Source organism: Erpetoichthys calabaricus, chromosome 7, assembly GCF_900747795.2.
Source record: "Erpetoichthys calabaricus chromosome 7, fErpCal1.3, whole genome shotgun sequence".
Lineage (NCBI taxonomy): Eukaryota > Metazoa > Chordata > Cladistia > Polypteriformes > Polypteridae > Erpetoichthys > Erpetoichthys calabaricus.
Genome location: NC_041400.2, coordinates 13,509,558 through 13,529,799, shown reverse-complemented (window position 1 = coordinate 13,529,799; position 20,242 = coordinate 13,509,558). Strand labels below are relative to the sequence as shown.

At 36.9% G+C, this 20,242-nt stretch overlaps 1 protein-coding gene across 1 annotated transcript in view; it reads right to left on the bottom strand.

Annotated features, from left to right (window-relative positions):
• skor2 (SKI family transcriptional corepressor 2) overlaps positions 1-13,523 on the bottom strand; it is a 30,562-nt gene extending 17,039 nt beyond the window's left edge. Inside the window, exons 1-6 of the mRNA XM_051929782.1 lie at positions 13,364-13,523; positions 9,124-10,921; positions 7,548-7,611; positions 6,199-6,276; positions 4,356-4,421; positions 3,749-3,847 (exon numbers count right to left, since the gene is read on the bottom strand). Coding sequence (XP_051785742.1) covers positions 3,749-3,847; positions 4,356-4,421; positions 6,199-6,276; positions 7,548-7,611; positions 9,124-10,881 — 2,065 coding nt within the window. The 5' untranslated portion in view covers positions 10,882-10,921; positions 13,364-13,523. The remainder of the gene's footprint in view (positions 1-3,748; positions 3,848-4,355; positions 4,422-6,198; positions 6,277-7,547; positions 7,612-9,123; positions 10,922-13,363) is intronic.
• Between the last annotated feature and the right edge of the window lie 6,719 nt (positions 13,524-20,242).

Genomic DNA, 20,242 nt, shown 5'->3' with positions numbered 1-20,242 from the left:
ATAAAATATAGTGCACATATTAGCTTCTTCTATCATGCCATGACTGGAATGAAGACATAGTTGGCCATCACCACTACCTTATAACTTCAGGAAAGACCGAGTAACTCCAAAAACTAAAATAAAACTCAATTTTGAAAAAAATGGCAGTTACTAGGTTATTCCATTTAACGTGAGCAATCATCAGAATCCAGAGCTCCTGGAAGACTACATCCTAACAGATACAAAAAAATTGACAACGTGTGGTGTCCAAGATATCTGCCCTAAATGCTAAAGTTAAGCTAAGTTTTGGAAAAATGGACCAATGTTCTTCAAACAAGTTGCATTATAGTTGTCCTGTTACAGGCTCCGGGCCTATTGTTTCTTGGTCTAGTTTGGTTCGGTTCTTATTCCTATATATCTTTCAAAAACAGTTTGACCAAAGTTCAGTGATACCTGCCACAGGGATTGCCTAATTTAACCAGGATTTTTTTGCAGTCTGCTCTATTCAGTTATAGGACCAGGCCTTTTGATTTGCAAAATTTTTGCGTGAGTACTTTTTGAGATGAAGTGTAATTTACATGGAATTCCTGTACGGACTGTCCCATACTGATGTTTTAATAATGCAGTGGAGATCATTGCTGCCTAATCGCATCACTAGACTCAGGTAAACCCTCAGCCTGACCGGGGCCTGTGTGGAGTTTGCATGTTCCCCCCATGTCTGTGCGGACTTTTTCCAATTTCATCTCCCATCCTGAACCTGTGCCTATGACCTTAACTAGTAATTTTCAACGTTCAGTGTTTTAATTTAATTCCATTTACAGGCGAAAACATGAAATTTGCCTTCTCAGTTGCATCCAATAACAGACAGAAATAAAGTAAGATAAAATAAGCAGACAAGATGGGTTAAAACTTAACACAGAAATCCTAAAATATTCACATCACTTGAAAACAGATTGTTTGCTAATCACTTCTAGCAGTTGGATTGTGCATTTTTATAACAAATAATTACATTAGAGCATTTGAACAAGTAAGACGAGAACAGGCCATTCAGCCAAACAAAACACACCAGTCCTATCCACTTAATTCCTCCAAAATAACATCAAGTTGAGTCTTGAAGGTCCCTAAAGTTCTACTGTCTACCCAGAGCTGCTGTTACGTTATTTTGCTCCCTAAAATGAACCTGAGAACTGACCGTTCGGTGGCTAACCTGTGCGGCTGGGTTTTTCCCCCTATTATAATCTGCACCCCAGACGAATGAATAATTCACCTTAATGGTGGTGCAGGCCTACTGTCTACCACACTACTTGGTCACTTATTCCAACTGTCTATGGCTCTCTCTGTATAAAGAAAAACTTCCTAATGTTTGTGCTAAATTTACCCTTCACAAGTTTCCAACTGTGTCCCCGTGTTCTTGATGAACTCATTTTAAAATAACCGTCTCGATCCACTGCACTAATTCCCTTCATAATTTTAAACACTTCAATCAGGTCTCCTCTTAATCTTCTTTTGCTTAAACTGTAAAGGCTCAGCTCTTTTAATTCTTCCTCACAATTCATCAGCTGTAGACCCTGAATCTGCCTCATCCATCTTCTCTGGGACTTTTTCTGGTGCTGTTATGTCCATTTTGTAGCCTGGAGACCAAAACTGCCCCCAGTACTCCAGATGAGGCCTCACCAGTGTGTTAAAAAGCTTCAGCATGACCTCCTTGGACTTGTACTCCACACATCAGGGCACTATATAACATAATAGTCGGTTAGTCTTCTTAATGGCTTATGAATTTGTCCGGCAGTTGATTGTGTCGAGTCCAATATGACTCCTAAGTCTTTCTTTTAAGGAGTAATTTTGATTTTCAGACCACCCATTGTGTATTCACACCTCACATTTTTACTTCCTACATGTATTTACTGTCATTATATTTCATTGGCCACAAATCCTCCCAAGCCTGTCTCCTGTCCAAGTCCCTCCGTGATGATAAAACGGATTCGAGATTATCTGCCAATCTACCTAGCTTGGTATCATCTACAAACTTAACCAGCTTGTTACTTATACTCCGATCCAAATCATTTTATATGTTGAAAATAGAAGTGGCCCTGCTGGACACCACTCATAATGTCAGCTAATTCTGATAAGGTTCCTCCCATCAACACCCTCTGCTTCCTGAAGGTTTCGGTTGATACATGCAAAAAACTCTACACTTCCGGGTATTTTTATTATTTTGGATATTCTTTATGAAAAAAATGCATGGCACTGGGATGAAGGAAATTGTGTTGGTCTTTAAAGCGTCTTTCCTCCTTGATTTACTGAAGTTAAGTTTGACGTGTAATGGGTCTCCGTCATCAGTTAAGATGATTTCCATTTTTTTCAGCACTGGCCTGTGGAACACACTTAGCAAATTATCTGCGTCAGTCAGTTTGGTAAACTGCTGGAGCTTTTTAAAGATTTTGGCTTGTCCGACTACTAAACCAGGCAATGAAGTTGGAAGTGATGACAGACTGGATCACACTGCGATAAAAGGACAACATGAGGTCATCATCCACTTTTTAATAGTTGGAGATTACAGAGGAGAATGAGTGCCGATTGCATTTAGACTGTTTTTTTTTTTTTTTTCATTTATATTCCAATTAGGTTGGCATCTGCCTTGCAGTGAGGAGACCATGGTTCATATACCTTTGCCATGTTCTCTGTGTGTCTATGTGGGGGTTCTCCAGGTGTTCTGGTGTTCTCAACAGTCTGAAAACATGCAGGTTAGTTGATCTGGCGATGCTAAATTGGCCCTAGTGTGTGTTTGGGTGTGTGTGTGTGTGTGTGTGTGTGTGTGTGTGTGTGTGTGTGTGTGTGTGTGTGTGTGTTCGCACCATGATGGACTGGTGCCCTGTACAGAGTTTGATCCTGCGCTGTGTTCTATGCTAGCTAGGACAGGCTCCGGCACCTCCTACAACCCTGGCCTGGATGTCATGGATGACATGATATGATATTCCAATTGAGTTTTGTCCCTAGGATATCTCCTAAGTATTTATATTCAGTTATTATTTCTACCTTCTCCCCCAGACCAATGATGGGAAAACCTGCAGATTTTTTTCGTCTTAAAGTCACATATCATCTCTTTGGTCTCTTTGACATGCAGAGTAAGACAGTTCTTTTCGCACAGTCCGAATGATTTACGTAATGGCTTTCATCTTCTCCAGATATGCGTCCCACCATCATGGTGTCATCAGATGTGACTTCGAGTGCCCCTTGGTGGACTGGTGTCCAGTGCAGTCTTAGTGTCAGCTTTAAGACCAGTGCCTCACCATCTCTACATGGCTCTATATTGAATTAAGCCTCATTAAGAAAATGGCTAGTTTTCAGCAAATTGACAAAATGATGTCGCCGCTATAATTAACAATCTCTAGATTTAATTTTTCCTGAACTTCACATACACAATATTATTTTTTTATAAGAGTCAACAACACCTGCCATTTAAATCACGCAGTCGCAGCATTTAAATCACGTGATCCTAATCCAACGTTTTCATTGGTAGGTGGTGTTTCCTCATTAGTCAGTGCCATTGCTAGGTTTTTGTCTTGCACTTTGTAAAATACTGTGCACATATTAGTGTCTTCCATCGTGCTATGACTGGAATGAAGACATACAGTATTTTGGCCATCACCACTACCTTATAACATGAGGAAAGACCAAGTAACTCCAAAAAACTAAAATAAAACTCCATTTTGAAAAAAATAAAGTCGAATGACGAATGATTCAAACTTCAATAAAAAGGATAACTTACTGAAAACTGGAAATGTGGCCGAGCCCTTAAGTACATGAAATTCCTGCTCCAGCCTCCTTCGTAAGTCTATCTGCTCTAATAACACTTTCTGGAGCTGTTCTGAAAAACAAAAGAAAGAAAAAGAAAATGTAATGTATATAAATGTGCTGTAAGAAATAAATAAAACAAATTGAAGACAAGAACAAACTGATCACCTGAAACCTCGACTGGTGACAGAATAATAAACAACACTGACTGCAAGTCTATGAATAAAAAATCAGCGCAATATATTATTGATTCAAGGTAATAAAGTGCCAGATCAGCGAGTGAATGACAATAACACGCGTGACATTAACGTATTTGTCTCAATTATATATTACACGAGGACTTCACATATTATCATAATGTTTTATTAGGGCGCATAAATGTTTTGTCATTTATGTATTTACAAGACCCAGCTTGGGGGAGCCGTTATGTACCAGTAGGACGTCTATGCAGATAATGTGGAGAGCTGCACAAAAATCTTACAAAATATTATATTTCAATTATTAAACAGTTAAGAAGACCCCTAGATATTGCCCACTGTCAGCCACATGTATGTTTGTTGAGATATAAATGCATGTTTTACCTTTTTCCATGTTCTCCACGTCTTTTTTTAGTGAAACTGGTGGGTGCTCTTCTTGGCCTGAGTCACCTGAAAATAAAATGATATCATTACGAGTTGGCGTAACTAATGAAATTGGGAATTTTCGGAAAGATTTGCAAGCTTAGGAGGTGGCAGTATTGTTTTAACGGGACATTGTGCAGCCTGAGTAGCAATTGGCAGTGTGGCATCGTGATTTTGATAACCTGAATGGGTAGGCTCAAATCCCACTTCTGACACCAAGTCACTTCATCTGTCTGTGCTCCAGTTGTTAAAATTAAAAAAGAAAGGCACCAGATTGTATCTCAAATGTTGTAGGTCGCCTTGGATAAAGACGTCAGCCAAATAAACAGAAGTAAAACAATGTGCTGCCGCTTGTTATGACCAAACAGGTATGCCGTAACTTTGAGAATGAACGCTACTGTGCTGCATTTTAAATAATATTTTCCAATGCAAATGACCTTTTAATTTTATACTTGAAAAAGTGAAGGTAAAAACAATGCATGATTGTCATTTTTCACTCAATTAATGTAAGTTTATCAATTCATTCAAAAGAAATCATCTAAAACGCGCACTTAAAACGTTCATCCAAAGCACAGGACGCATATCAAATAACATGATGTTATGTCAATTTTCTAATGAATATTTTGCTCCATAACATTTCAGTTGGAAAAAAAGAAAATGTTACTTTCCCACACAAAGTCATTTTCAATAAAAGATAAAAATAGTAGAACTTAATTTACAGTGACTCCATATACAAATTAATACAAAATAATATATTAAGTATGGCTTTGTAACGCCTCCCACATGTTCGTTTAATTTGTATTAATTGGTGATGTTTTGTGTTGGTGCCGATACAACTGCAGCTTTAGTTTCAGGTAATTCTTCAAATTCATAGTTTGCACTCTCTCTCATTGCTATTCCTGATTTGTTTATACGGACCACAAAATAACGAGAAGCCCCCAGTATTGATGTACACTGCTAATTCGAAGCCTTTGTCACCCCCCCCCCCCAGCCCACCCCACTCCTTCCTCCTGCTTAAGCCTCTAACGTTTTCTTCATTTCAAACCCCAGCGTTCCTGCTCTCTTCCTCTCTCTGTCTCATTTGACAGGCAAATTTGCAGACATTGCCTGAGGATAACAACCTCGTTTGACAGTCAATTAACCGTGAATAGTCAAAGCCAAAGCAGTTTGCATTACATAAATGGAAAATTAGATTCTTTTCTCCCAAGAAACAGAACTCTCCTTAAGACATTGCAATAGACACTTTGGAATCAAAACTTCTAATCACGTCCTCCCTTAGCCCTTGGAGACATTTAGCAATCAGGGAAAGGTGGTTTCATTTAATTTGTTTCATGTAATTTTTAAAATGTATTATACATTATGTGAAGAGATCATTATCGTGTAGATAATATAAATGTTGGCATAGATGTCATAAAACACTTTTAATGTCTTTCTGACACATATTAAAAGCAATAAGCTGTGATCTTTTTAATGGAAGGTTTCTTAGAGGAAAATGCAATTATTTCCATTTTATATCATTCAAACTCTGATTACCATTATTGTGTTAGCTGATATTCTTTTTGAACCATTATGTGTCCCAATAGAATTTTGATGTAATAGAACAGATTTGGTCATGTTCTGCATTTGTTTATTTATTTTCATTTGGATGCATTTCCTTTTAATACCCTTGGACAATGTTTTTTTTTTTTTTTTTTTTTGTGTATGGTATCAGCAAATATGCTGTTACATCTTTATTTGAATTTCAATTTAATGTTCTCATTTAATATAAGGGTTTAAATTACATAACAGAGTTCAAAAATGATACCTGATGTATCTCTCCAGAATTCAGGTCCAGATGTCTCAGTGTCTGTAATGAAGAAAGTATTCTGCTCTTTAGATTCTTCTAGAAGAAAAGAAAACTATCAATGCATCATTTTTATTATACTTAAGTATTTAAATTAATACTAAAATGGAATTGTAATAATAATAATAAAACACTGTAACCCTCCTCAGGAAAAGCACTTTAAGATGATGAGATAATAATAATAATAATAATAATAATAATAATAATAATAGTTCATCATCCATCCATCCATTTTTAAATCTGCTTATACTGAGCAGCATCGTGAGGAAGCTGGAGCCGACCCCAAGGAACAGCAGGCTCAAGGCAGGAACAATCCCTACACTGGGTGCCAGTCCAACACAGCGTCAAATATAATACCCTTCCATCCATCCATTATCCAATCCACTATATCCTAACACAGGGTCATGGGGTCTGCTGGAGCCAATCCCAGCCAGCACAGGGTGCAAGGCAGGAAACAAACCCCGGGCAGGGCGCCAGCTCACCGCAGGGCACACAAATACCCACACACCAAGCACACACTAGGGACAATTTAGGATCACCCATGCACCTAACCAGCATGTCTTTGGACTGTGGGAGGAAACCGGAGGACCCGGAGGAAACCCACACAGACATGGGGAGAACATGCAAACTCCATCCAGGCAAGACCCGGGAAGCGAACCCGGGTCTACTTACTGCGAGGCAGCAGCGCTCAAATATAATATAATATAATATAATATAATATAATATAATATAATATAATATAATATAATATAATATAATATAATATAATATTGCATTTCTACATTTTTTTAAAGCAGTCACATCCATCCATCCATCCATTTTCCAACCCGCTGACTCCGAACACAGGGTCACGGGGGTCTGCCGGAGCCAATCCCAGCCAACACAGGGCACAAGGCAGGAAACAATCCTGGGCAGGGTGCCAACCCACCGCAGTAAAGCAGTCACATATTTATGAAATTTCTAAATGTAACCAAAAAAGATATATACCCTAAAGTATATACACGACACATACAACTACCCTGTGTCTTCAAGTACTTTGAGTAACAATAATTATAATCTCAAGACAGAAATAATTATAATGATTCAGAATAATAATCATCATCATTATCATCTTATAACATGATTCTGGTTTCTCGTACTTAAAGGCAGCACCCATTTTGGGATATTTTCAAACATGCAACCAAATCTTTTATGATCTGCAGATGAAATATGATTAAAGGCCACCCTCTTCACATATCAGATGTACTGTATTATGTTCTAAATAATGTCAAATAATCATTATAAAGACAATAAAAGAATATTGTTGTTACCTGAATAGTTGCTATTCTCTTTGGTTGTGAAAACTGCTTGAGTATTCCCTCTGATTTTATGACTCTGATAGAAAAAAATAAATAAAAATATAAATAAAATTAAATAAAAAAAACCAAATCAACTTCAGACATTACATTAAAGCTGCCAAGGACAAAGGCTAACAAAGGTATTCTTCTTTTCTGTGAGTTATTGTCTTCTTATTACTTTCTATCTATCTATCTATCTATCTATCTATCTATCTATCTATCTATCTATGTGTAAATATTTTACCTCTTCATTATTATTATTACAGTATTATTATTATTATTATTATTATTATTATTACTGTTGTTGTGGCTCTATGTGCTTCATAAAGCTATCTATCTGTCTATCTATCTGTTATATAGTGCCTTTTGTATCTATGCATAGACAACTGTAAATATTTCCTTTCTCTATTATTATTATTATTATTATTAGTTTCATATACTATCTATCTATCTATCTATCTATCTATCTATCTATCTATCTATCTCTAAAAGTGTAAATATTTCCTTCCTCTATTATTATTATTGTTCTATTAGTTTCTTATACTATCTATTTATTATATAGCACCTTTTGTATCTATGCATAGAAAAGTGTAAATATTTCCTTTCTCTATTATTATTATTATTATATTAGTTTAATATACTATCTATCTATCTATCTATCTATCTATCTATCTATCTATCTATCTATCTATCTATAAGTGTAAATATTTTCTTTCTCCATTATTATTATTATTATTATTATTATTATTATTATTATTATATTAGTTTCATAGACTATCTGTCTATTTATTATATAGCGCCTTTTGTATCTATGCATAGAAAAGTGTAAATATTTCCTCTCCCAATTATTATTATTATTATTATATTATTGTTATTATTATTATTATGGTATTGGTTTCATATAGCATCTGTCTATCTATTAGCATAGAAAAGCATAAATATTTCTTATCTTTTTCCATTATTATTGTTATTATGATTATTTTATTAGTTTCATATAGCATCATCTATCTATCTATCTATCTATCTATCTATCTATTCATACTAATTGTACTGATACTTCCACAATTTATGTATTCCATACTGTAAATGAGCTACTGCATAGAAGGCCTGCATGAGCAAGAATCTAAAATATATATGTAATTATACAGGAACAGTATGTACAGAAATAGTTAAAGTCTTAAATATATAAAGTCCATTTATTTTCTATCTGGCTAGTTATCTTCAGATGTTAAACATCTAAAGTGACATTACATTCTAAAGCAACAATTCATGTTATCAAGACAACTATAAATACAATTACAGCCTTTATTTAGGGAAACAATATTTGAAAATGAAGAAAGCTAATCGGGAGTAATACCGAAGAATAACCAAATCAAATCAAACTGTTAAACAATATGCAGTTCAGCTTATTAGGGGAAATCAAAGATTGCTGAATATTTCATTTCTGCAGGGAGCCCCCTCTTATCAGTCCTATTATGCATATATATCAACTGAGCCTAAAGCAGCATTTAAATAATAATTAGCTAAATGGCCTAAAGGGAATATTTACATCTTTGTAGCTCGGCTCCTCCACTGAGGCGTGAATAGGACTTTCCGAGTCTTTTAAGCTAGCCGGTGAATTCTCTCTGTTGACAGTTTTGTCTTCATTGCTTTCATCGGTAGCACCAGGAAAGTGAACCCTTTCTTTGCTCCTCTGGTCCCTGCTTTCTGGAGGAAGTCTAACCTGGGTGCACTGGCCACTGCCAAAGTCGTCCTCCTCTTCTTGCTGCTTGTTGGTCTCTACGTCCACCTCCTGCTCCTCGTCACTATCTGCACTGTCACTCTGGTAACTACAACTGGTGCCAGGGGACAGGTGCCTATCTGGTCCAAATTCCTCAAGGTTACCATGAAGTTTGGCAATGCTTTCTGCATCTTTAACCACCGGTCTAAAAGCAGAGTGATAACTTGGCTTTCTTGTTTGGAAGGAGGACATGTCCAGGAGCTTCAATCGTCCATCTGAAGATGTCCTGACTTCGGCGTTTGCTGGAGGACAGTCACTTTCAAACAGGTTTCCCCTGGGATTGCCTATATTGACTGCATCACTTTGGTCAGAGAGGTCAAGGAACGCCTGCCTCAAAGTGGCATTTTCTGTAAGAGATGTGAGTGCGTTGGGTTGAGGCTGAAGGTAAGTAGGGACAGGAATACCACCGGGAGTCCGAGGTGGCCAAAACATACAAAAGGGTGGGTAGAAAGCATCCTTTCTCCCAGGCCAAAGAAGTCCCGATAGTCCACTTGGCTTCTGTCCATTACCACTTTCCCCGTCATCTTTTTTCTGACATAAACTAAAAGCAGGAAATGTGTAAGGGTTCGGGAATAAGGACGTTGCAGGAAACTTCTGTAACATTCCAAAGCTTTTGCTTGGAACTGGTATGACTGGGTAATTACGGGGATTTTTCCGAGGAGATAAACTAGTTCCATTGACATCTTCATCCTCTTCAAACCTGGCCCTTTTCTGAGCCAAATCAGGGGCTATCATATGTGGTAGTACACTACCCACAGCCTTAACCTGGCTCAAAGAAGAACATTGCCCCTGGGGCAGGGCCCGCTTCCGACTACCTCCATTAAACATGGCCTTCACATCCTCCCAAGCAAAAGCCAAATCGTCAGGTGGAGTTTTATCTGTTAATTTGAGGTGACGCCTCCAAGAATTGAAATTAGCAGCATCGGGCTGAGTATATTTAGCTTCTGGGGTGCGATGAGAGTGGAAGATGAATTTATTTGGAGAAAAGTACATATTGCAGTAGGAGCACTTGATGCACTTTGCCCGAGAGCTGTTGTATCGAGCTGGAATAAAGCTTCCTCTACATCCCCAAGCACATTCATGGCTCACATCAAAAGCAAAATTATCAGGGAGTTTTGGAGGTGAGTTCTCCCCTAAGAATGACTTGCAAAGTCTCTCGGCTTCTCTTTTCGTGATCATGCCGCATCTCCTCGAGGAGATGGGCATGGCGCCCGCTCTCCGCAGAATTTCCAGCTGTACCGGCGTGCACTGAACACAAGTGATGCCCAAAGCCACCCTCCTGTTATGGATCTCATTGTAGCTGTAGTTCTTCAGGAGAGTGTTGGAGATCTGCGCTAGGCACAATCTCTCTTGACTGTCAATCACTAACGACACAATTGGAACTCCGTACAGTATAACCTGACCCACTTGGTTGGGCTTCAGAGAGGAATGGTTCGTTCTTGGTGGAGTTATAGGTTCTTGTGGATAGGTGTTTGCTACTGCTGTCATTACAATATCGTTTGGTCCAGGGAGTGGGGTCTTTTCCATCTCCGTAAATTGGTAGAAATGAAGTCTTTGGTTTTCTTTCCTGTAAAAGCAACATATAAATTGTATTAAAATGATGAATAATAAACATACAATGAAATGAACAGGTATATTAAAGCACTGTTAAAACCTATCCGGCTCCCATTGTTCATAACTGTAATAAGAAACTTTAAAAGACACCAATTCGTGTATTAACATTTTATCAAGAATCCCATTTCATTCTGTGTAAAATGACAAGCTCAGACCTTCTTAATCCAAGTGCCACGAAGTCTTAATCGTAACTGTTAACAAGGCAAACGATCGAGGCACTGAAAATTCGTTTCCAGCAATAGCCAGACGAGACATTTTTGCCAGTGATATTGTCTTTCTTCGTTCACGTATGAAATTGACAGATTTGAAATGATTTACATGGCATATTCGCGAACACAAAATGAGAGGTGCATGCAGATTTCCAAGTTTCAAAAAGAATGGCGCCCAAGTTGATTCAGTTTTTAGATTACAAGCAGCCCATTGTTGTGAGACACATCGAGAAATACAAAGATAACAGTTAAACCTGAGAATACGCCACGAGGTAAGTGACGTCTGCTTCTACTGAAGTGTCCGTCGCGCTTTTTATCACTGCTGGATTAATTGTTGAAGGTAAAGGCGACTTGTTAACACGTTCAAAATAAACTCACTCTCTCTCTCTCACACACACACACACCTTTTCACGGAACTGTAGAATCCGCGCGGAACCATTTATCAGATCTAATTATTACGGCTACACGCGTACATAGATTTGTAATTATAAGTGTCGAATTTATTCTGCTAAGTTAACTTCTGCTTTGCAAGCAACGATGTATAATTTGGAATGCCAGCCAACTATTACAGAGCGAACGCCTTTTGAAATTTTTCCTTATTTAATACTCCTGCTCTGGAAACCTTTTTGATACTTTTACAGGTAAACATCCAAATAAAGATAAACAGCAGATAAAGTAGAATGTGATAAAAATAAAACAAATTCGCATGGTAAAAAACCCAGTATATCAGACGATGGGATTTTCCTGTCTTTTCGTACATGACCATTTCTTTTACAAAATATTAATTCATATTAGAATAAATAAAACATATAAATTTCTTTTACACATTGCTTCCGACAGTTGGTACGTATTAATAACATTCAGAGGGAAAAATAACTAAAACGTAAGAAAACTAACATATTACGGGATTGCTGGTTTTCTTGTTAAGCAAAAGTTTTACGGCGCGCAGATCTTTGAAATAATAATTACAAAATAACGTTAAAGCTAATATTGACTCATGCAATATTTACCAATAAAATGAAAAATCTTGCATAGATAGATAGATAGATAGATAGATAGATAGATAGATAGATATGTAAAGCACTGTATAATAGATAACTGTATTAAGTAGGAATTATGTTATGCTCTACACATGTAGCAATAAATTTGAACTTAAATAATCAAATTAATTTTAAAACAATTGATAAAAATGCAACAACGCATTGCCTAATATTTGTGATGTTTGACTGGTTAGATAGATAGATAGATAGATAGCGCACTATATAACACATCATTAGATAGATTACATAACAAATTGATTGTTATAGAGAAAAAACAACTAAGGTACTGTAATATTGACACGTGCAGTATTTACTAACAAAATAAATAATTGTGTAAATTTCTGCTTAAAATGTAACTTTACTATAGATAGATAGATAGATAGATAGATAGATAGATAGATCGATCAACTAAACCATATAATTTGCCGATATTTTATTTTTATACATGTAACTAAAAATAGCAAGAAATAAACGTTATTCGTGATGTAGCAAATGAAAGTTACTAATTAGCTAATTTCAAACATTTTAAATGCCTGCTTTCAAATCTTTTAATTGCAGTGAAAATAAATTTTAAGGTGACCTTTAAGTGATATTTAATGTATTACAAATGATTTTTGCAGATTATTCTTAAGAAATGCAATGAAAGGTTGCTTTTTGTAAATTGTGCAATGCGTTAGTGAAAAGTAAAGTCAATTTTGCAATAATATATACCATAAGGCTTGGTTCATTTAAGACAATTATCTCGGATATAAAAATATAAAGCATTGTTAAAATGTATTTATATTTAAACACGCCGGGTTTGAAGGCTGCGTAACTATTTTAAACAGAGCACTTTTTTTTAGCGAAACGAGGACACTTGATCTAGAACGTCAGTTATAACTACTGTATATTTATTACTTAATTTACGAAACATACTCGCTACATTTAAAGAAAGATAAACACGCTGTAGTAAAAAAAACATTTACTTTAAATAGCATTTAATAATCAAACCTTCAAAACAAATGCTCATTTGATCAAAACAAGAAAAGAAATGTAAGTTACCGCTAGAAGCCAAACCAACATTAATATTTCACATTTTGATACTCGTTAACAAAACAACACCATTGATACATATTGTATTAAATAAAATTAAATAAAAAAGCACACTTATGCACTGTCACCCATGATCTGATGTTTCAACTTGGTCAGCTGCCGTTGGGTACTTATGACTTGTCCGATAAAAACACAGGATGCCCCCAGACAATGTTTGTCGGATTCCACTTAAGCGATTTCAATTCCAGCAATCTGATACAAATAAGTGCAGTGACCGTACCTCCAGCGGGAACTGCGATGGGTATCCTTTAAGAAAGCCGCCCGCTGCACATGTCCGAATCGCGGCGAGATCCCTGACTTGCCTCAGCTTGACGCGATGTTTTGGCAGCCGCACCTGTCCAGTTAACCCTCTAGTCTGTGCAGCGGCTGCAGACTGCTGAGGAATCTGAATGGTCCGCTCGGCCGGCTGCGCGTCGATGATTGGTTCGCAGCAGAGCGGTTTCTTTGCTCAGGCAGTGACGTCTCTCGGTACTTCAGCCTCTCGCGTTTCGTCTTCGGCACTAGAGGGACACACCAGGTGGTGCTGGGCGGATTCAGGACACAAGCCGGACCACGTTTGCCATGCACCATAGAAGAGTTACAACTGAAAAGCCAACGAGCATTCGAGGCATGGTTTTCGTAACGTAGAAAAAAGGAAGGATGGAAGGACAGGGGACGGTGCTCTTTTAGCACGAAGTCCTCCGTCTCTTGCAGGTTGATTTCGATTTGTTACGTTTTTGTTTTGATATTATACCATTGTTGTGACAGACCGCAAACAGATCGGCATTTTTGAATACTACCCAAGTGAACCGTCGTATCCGCTATCCATTTAAGTAAATGATGGAACGACCTGCGGACTTGCTCATCACATCTCTTTCTTAAACTTACAGCAATTACTGTATTAGACAGCTTCGCAAAGTAAAATGCCTGTTTTCTGCCCACCCCGTGTTATTAATAAGCCCGCTGGATACATAAAATAAACTTTCGGTTTCATATAGCCTGGTTAATTGTGTTTTAAAGTAGTTTTTGTTAATGTCTACAGATTGCAATATCCTAAAAATAATTAAAATCGTTAAGCGTCAAATAACTTCAATTGAGTCATTAACATAAACAGCTGGAAGCAGAGAAAGCGCTCTAGAGTGAAGTGAATATGTGCGGGTGATGGCCGTCAGTTTGTCTGCAGATAAAAATAACAACCCAAAATGGTTTTAAGTGTGGAAAAGATAAAAAAAAAATACTAAGCAAAGGAACTGCTTTGAAATGAGCTGCCACTACTGGCTCATATAAGAGTGTGCTTTTTTTTGTGAGGAAGAAATGGAATGGACATATTTCAAACTTGCACCTTTTTGTATATTGCTTACCCCCCTTTCAGTCCAGCCTCATTTGCTAAATATTCAAGGACAACCTAAACGAACACATTTGTTATTACGGTAACCTGTCATTCATTTTTGAGTGTTATTGCCCATTGTATGTATATTTTAGTGACGGGTGGCTTTTATTATCAGTTGTATACACAGTGACATGGCCACATTATTCTAAACTATTAACGTATAATTCAAATATGCAATTTAATTTAGCGGTCGCGTTGTAACAACACATTAGAAGGCTCGCTTATAAGAACATTATTTTGCGTGCAGAGCGATTCCCGATAATTTAGATCGAAATATATACCATTTGTGAAAAATGCATCATTTGTGACTTGGGGTTCAAGCAAAGTGAAGTCACGGGTATGCCCAAAAGGCACAGCAGATGCGAAAGAAAACCGGGCTGTGATAAAGCGGAGCGGAGAAAGACATCACTTAGCAAACTAAATGCACATGTATAATTAAAAGTGAACCATACAATTACTTTTGTTTGGCTTGCTGTCATGATACAATTGTGGGTGCCACTGGGAGACAGGTTACAGTGCGGCGCGATGATTAAGCTGCCTAGCCATGACACCTTCTTCTGTAATTATATCAAAACCTTTGTATTTTTGTATGTATTTTTTTTTTATTCTTTACGATATTTTCTTAGCGGCATGATTTATTGATGATGACTCCCGAATCCCAAATTTGCACCACCACGTCATCTTTTATAAGTCCTACACGCCGTACAGCGTCAGAACCCTCGGATTTCCAAGCGCTGTGCGTGGAGTGTGCGTGCTCTCCCTGTGTGTTCGTGTAATTTTCTTAAAATGTTGTTAGGCAACACATAACCGGCTTGGCTTAGGACTGTACTTGAATATGTGACAGTCGTTCTGTTCGCTCTTTTGTTTTTGATTTGCGACCCGTCCTTTTATCAGGGTGGATTCCGTCTCTCTGCTACACTAAGTTGCGACACTAACGCGTGTTCCTGAATGGAATGATAACAAAAGGGTTTGTATCTTAGGGTTCAATGGGATGTACCAAATGAGACTATGCATAAAGGTTCTCAATATGCTCATATATTGCCCTAATGCATATAGGTATTATTATCACTTGACTGGCGCCTTTTATCCAACTCGACTTGCAGTATTTGAGGACTATAAATTGTTTTCTAGTTGAAACACAGTCAGATGAAGTGAGCTGTTCATGGTCACTCACTGTCACTAGCGTCACAACTCCAGGGGTTGAAGTCCAAAGCCTTAACCACTACGCCACACCCTACCATTCGGACGTCCCGTTAAGCGCTATACTGTATCCCGAGTTCAACTCCTGACCTCACCAGTGCCTTCGCGGAGCTGGCAAGTTTTTCCGAAAATTCCTGGTTTCGTTAATTGTCCACCTAAAATTTGAGCCTTGAGTCTGTAAAGCCTGTGTGAAGTTTGGTGCTGCTTTGCGTACACTTTTGATGAAGTTCTGTGTAATAATAATACAACTGATCATTTCAATGAGAGCGTGTACATGTGCTCTCCTTTAATATTTCCTTTTAAAGGGAACATATCGTGTGAGCAAAACCTTTCATAGATTCGTCATAATAATGGAAATCGTTAATAAATATGTACTTTTTAAATTGTTATCATGTAAGAGTTCCGTTTCTTGCGGCAAATACAGTAATTCCCAATGACATACAAGGATCCGATCAAGCAAAGTGCCAGTTAATTTCCTAATCCAATCAAGAAATCAGTTAATCATCCGTGTTTTCATTAGTTCAATTTGACGGATTCTGTATTACAATTATGATTATGTTTATACATTGCACGAATTTCTGAATTACTTGATCGTTTTTATTATTTGACTCTATTTAAAGGCTGCTATAGGGCGTTTAATTTCTCACATTAGAATATTTGTAAGCGACAACAACTCCAAAACCATCACTAACAACAGTAATACTACTACTACTACTACTACTACTACTACTACTACTACTACTACTACTACTACTAATAATAATAATAATAATAATTAATCTAAGACCGCAGACAAACACGGACACATGCAGTGCCTAAAACAAACCTAAACCTGCCTTGTTTTTCTCAAACCAGTTTTGGTTGTCAGTGTTGCATAATGAAGAGGTGATGAACGCCAATGGAAAACGCCTTTCTAATTTGCTCCTTTCTGGAAATTTCTGCAGAATTTGTATTCGACAGTACGCTTATTCCATGCTACCACGTTTTGTAGATTTAAACCATATGTAATACGCCCTGATAACAAAACATTCGAACCCATGTAGTAATAAAATAAAATGAAACAAAATAAAGGATATTAATTTGGGATGCGACAGATGTCACCATTCGTCCGAGAGTGAGACTCTTCCCGTTTTTTGTTTTTTTTTTAGTTTTTTGTTTTTTAAGAGCGATAAACACTCCGTTACAGAGAACAAGACAAAACAACGGCGAAATGAAGAGAAAATGTTGGCTCTTTTGAAAGCCAAAGGGTACTGCCGGCAGAGCAAAGAGGGTCCCATCTGGAAAGTCCCCCGGCTCATTTAGAGCATATCACTTATGCTTTTGTCTATGCTTTTTTGCTAAGCATCCCGTCACAGTACCATTTTGGTTTAAGTTTCACTTGCTGAAAAGATACACTAATGCACACCCATTGTGCGCGTAGATAAATGGAAATAAACACTGCACATGCGGTGTACTTATTTTTCATTTGTTGTAAACATCGCCGGCTGAGCCATGGGGCTTTCTAGGGATTTTACTTCGCTTCTTATTGCAAAGCAAATTATTCAGTCACAAGCACACACACACACACACACACACATACGGAAAATACCGTTTTACTATAAGGAACAAGGAAATAATTGGATTCAGATTGTGAAAAAATAATAATTACACCAAATTATTATTACACCAAATCGCAAAAATAATTCATGCTGCTTGTGATAATAGAGTCTATGTGCGAATAACTCGGAATAATTTGGAATGCACGTGTTAGCAGACATTAAAATGCAGTAAGGTCCTTTATTTGGGCCGAAAAAAAAATACAGACACACGAATGAATGAAGCCCATTCTAATGCAAAAGCTGAATGAGACTAAACTGTGGTGCGTTTAGTTAAAAGCAGACAACAAAAAATCAAATATGCTTCAGGCCATTCATTTGAATTTTTAAATATCACAACGCCCTCTCTCCCCAACGGCCCCCCCATTCACTCAGACGAAATGATTCATTATGTCGATGTGTGCACGCTGTCGTAATTCAGCACGCGCGTGTCAAGGATTTTTGTAGGCTTTTTTTAACGTTTCAGTAAGGTAATAATAATTAAAAGTACGCGTTGGTGCAAATGAATGTAAAGCCAATAGCATCTAACAACAAACGTAACTAATCGATGTAATTTAACTTATTGACATATCAGTCAATTGTCATGTATTAAAAGTTTAAAATATCAACCACAAGTAAAATCAAGAAAAGACGGCCATCACCCTGCTCATTAAAACACGTCACTGTAATACTGAAGTCAAGTCATTGTGTCAGATGCTATAAAGAAAAAATACATAATGCCAGATTATCTGTAATGTTTTTGCATTCACACACGTTTAACGTCACAAATTAAGCACACTGTTAAAAAGTCCGCACGATAGAATAGGCTCATTCTTCCTATACAACTGGATCTAAAGGAGACCTTCGACATCAGTGTGGGGAAAAAAACCCTGCGGATGCATCCGAGCGAACCTGGCGATGCAGACGAGAACTGGACTTTAACCAATGGAGGGTAAAATACTCGGCCAGAGCGGAGTTAGGCGGCCAGAATGTCCTAATCAGGGAGAGTTTTAGTTCTCTTTTGGCTTGGGTTTGTTTTCTCTGGGAAATGATTAAACTGTTAGCAAAAACAATATTACCTTACTTTACATACCTCGTCTTGAATTTACTCTACAATACATTTTCGTTTAACACAAATGCTATCTATCTATCTATCTATCTATCTATCTATCTATCTATCTATCTATCTATCTATCTATCTATCTATCTATCTATCTATCGTTTTTCTTTCTTTCTTTCTCTTTCTTTCTTTCTTTCTTTCTTTCTTTCTTTCTTTCTATTATATAGTGCCTTTTCTTTCTTTCTTTCTTTCTTTCTTTCTTTCTTTCTTTCTTTCTTTCTTTCTTTCTTTCTTTCTTTCTTTCTTTCTATTATATAGTGCCTTCTTTCTTTCTTTCTTTCTTTCTTTCTTTCTTTCTTTCTTTCTTTCTTTCTTTCTTTCTTTCTGTCTGTCTGTCTGTCTTTCTATCTATTATATAGTTTCATTCTTTCTATTATATAGTGCCTTTTCTTTCTTTCTATTATATAGTTTCTTTCTTTCTATTATGTAGTGCTTTTCTTTCTTTCTTTCTTTCTTTCTTTCTTTCTTTCTTTCTTTCTTTCTTTCTTTCTTTCTTTCTGTCTGTCTGTCTGTCTGTCTGTCTGTCTTTCTGTCTGTCTGTCTGTCTGTCTTTCTTTCTTTCTTTCTTTCTTTCTTTCTTTCTTTCTTTCTGTCTGTCGGTCTGTCTTTCTATTATATACTTTCTTTCTTTCTATTATATAGTGCCTTCTTTCTTTCTTTCTTTCTTTCTTTCTATTATAAAGTTTCGTTCTTTCTTTCTATTATATAGTGCCTTTTCTTTCTTTCTTTCTTTCTTTCTTTCTTTCTTTCTATTATATAGTTTCTTTCTTTCTGTTATATAGTGCTTTTCTTTCTTTCTTTCTTTCTTTCTGTCTGTCTGTCTGTCTGTCTGTCTGTCTTTCTATTATATTCTTTCTTTCTTTCTTTCTTTCTTTCTTTCTTTCTTTCTTTCTTTCTTTCTTTCTTTCTTTCTTTCTTTCTTTCTTTCTTTCTACTGATCTACTGACAGATCAACAAACCCTTAACTTATCATGTCTTATTGTATGCAGCAAGATTCCTTTTAAATTCAGGAACCCATTGATATTTCAAAAAAATACCATGGTTATTTTCCGAACCTGTCACGGATCTTAAATAAAAGGTCATTTTTGGAACTTTCAGAACGCTTCATTTGGGAGCCTTTATGGAATCGTACTGAAGAGTATACATAATCTATCTATTTTATAATGCCTTTCATATCTATCTATCTATCTATCTATCTATCTATCTATCTATCTATCTATCTATCTATCTATCTATCTATCTATCTATCTAGAGGTGTGAAATGTACTATATACTACATAGATAGATAAGCACAATATTAGACAGACGATCAGACAGACTGACAGACAGTGTTCGATTGTATGTCGAAATGGGAGGCACGGTGGCGCGGTGGTTTGCCCGTGTGTTCGTGGGCTTTCCTCGCGCCGCTCCAGTACCTCTCATATTCTTACAAACGTGCGGTTTCGGTTCACTGACAATTCCAAATTACTCTGTGTATGGACGTCCATGAGTAAGCCCTGTAATATTTCTTACTTTATGTGCGACACGGCCGGGATGAGGTACACCTTTATACTGTTATTTGGATTTAGCAGTTTTGAGAATATTTGTCAATAAATTGTCTAATTGTAGATAAGGTATATTAGAATTAAACTATAATTAATATGAAGTTATGTTCGTGAGTGTGTGTTTGT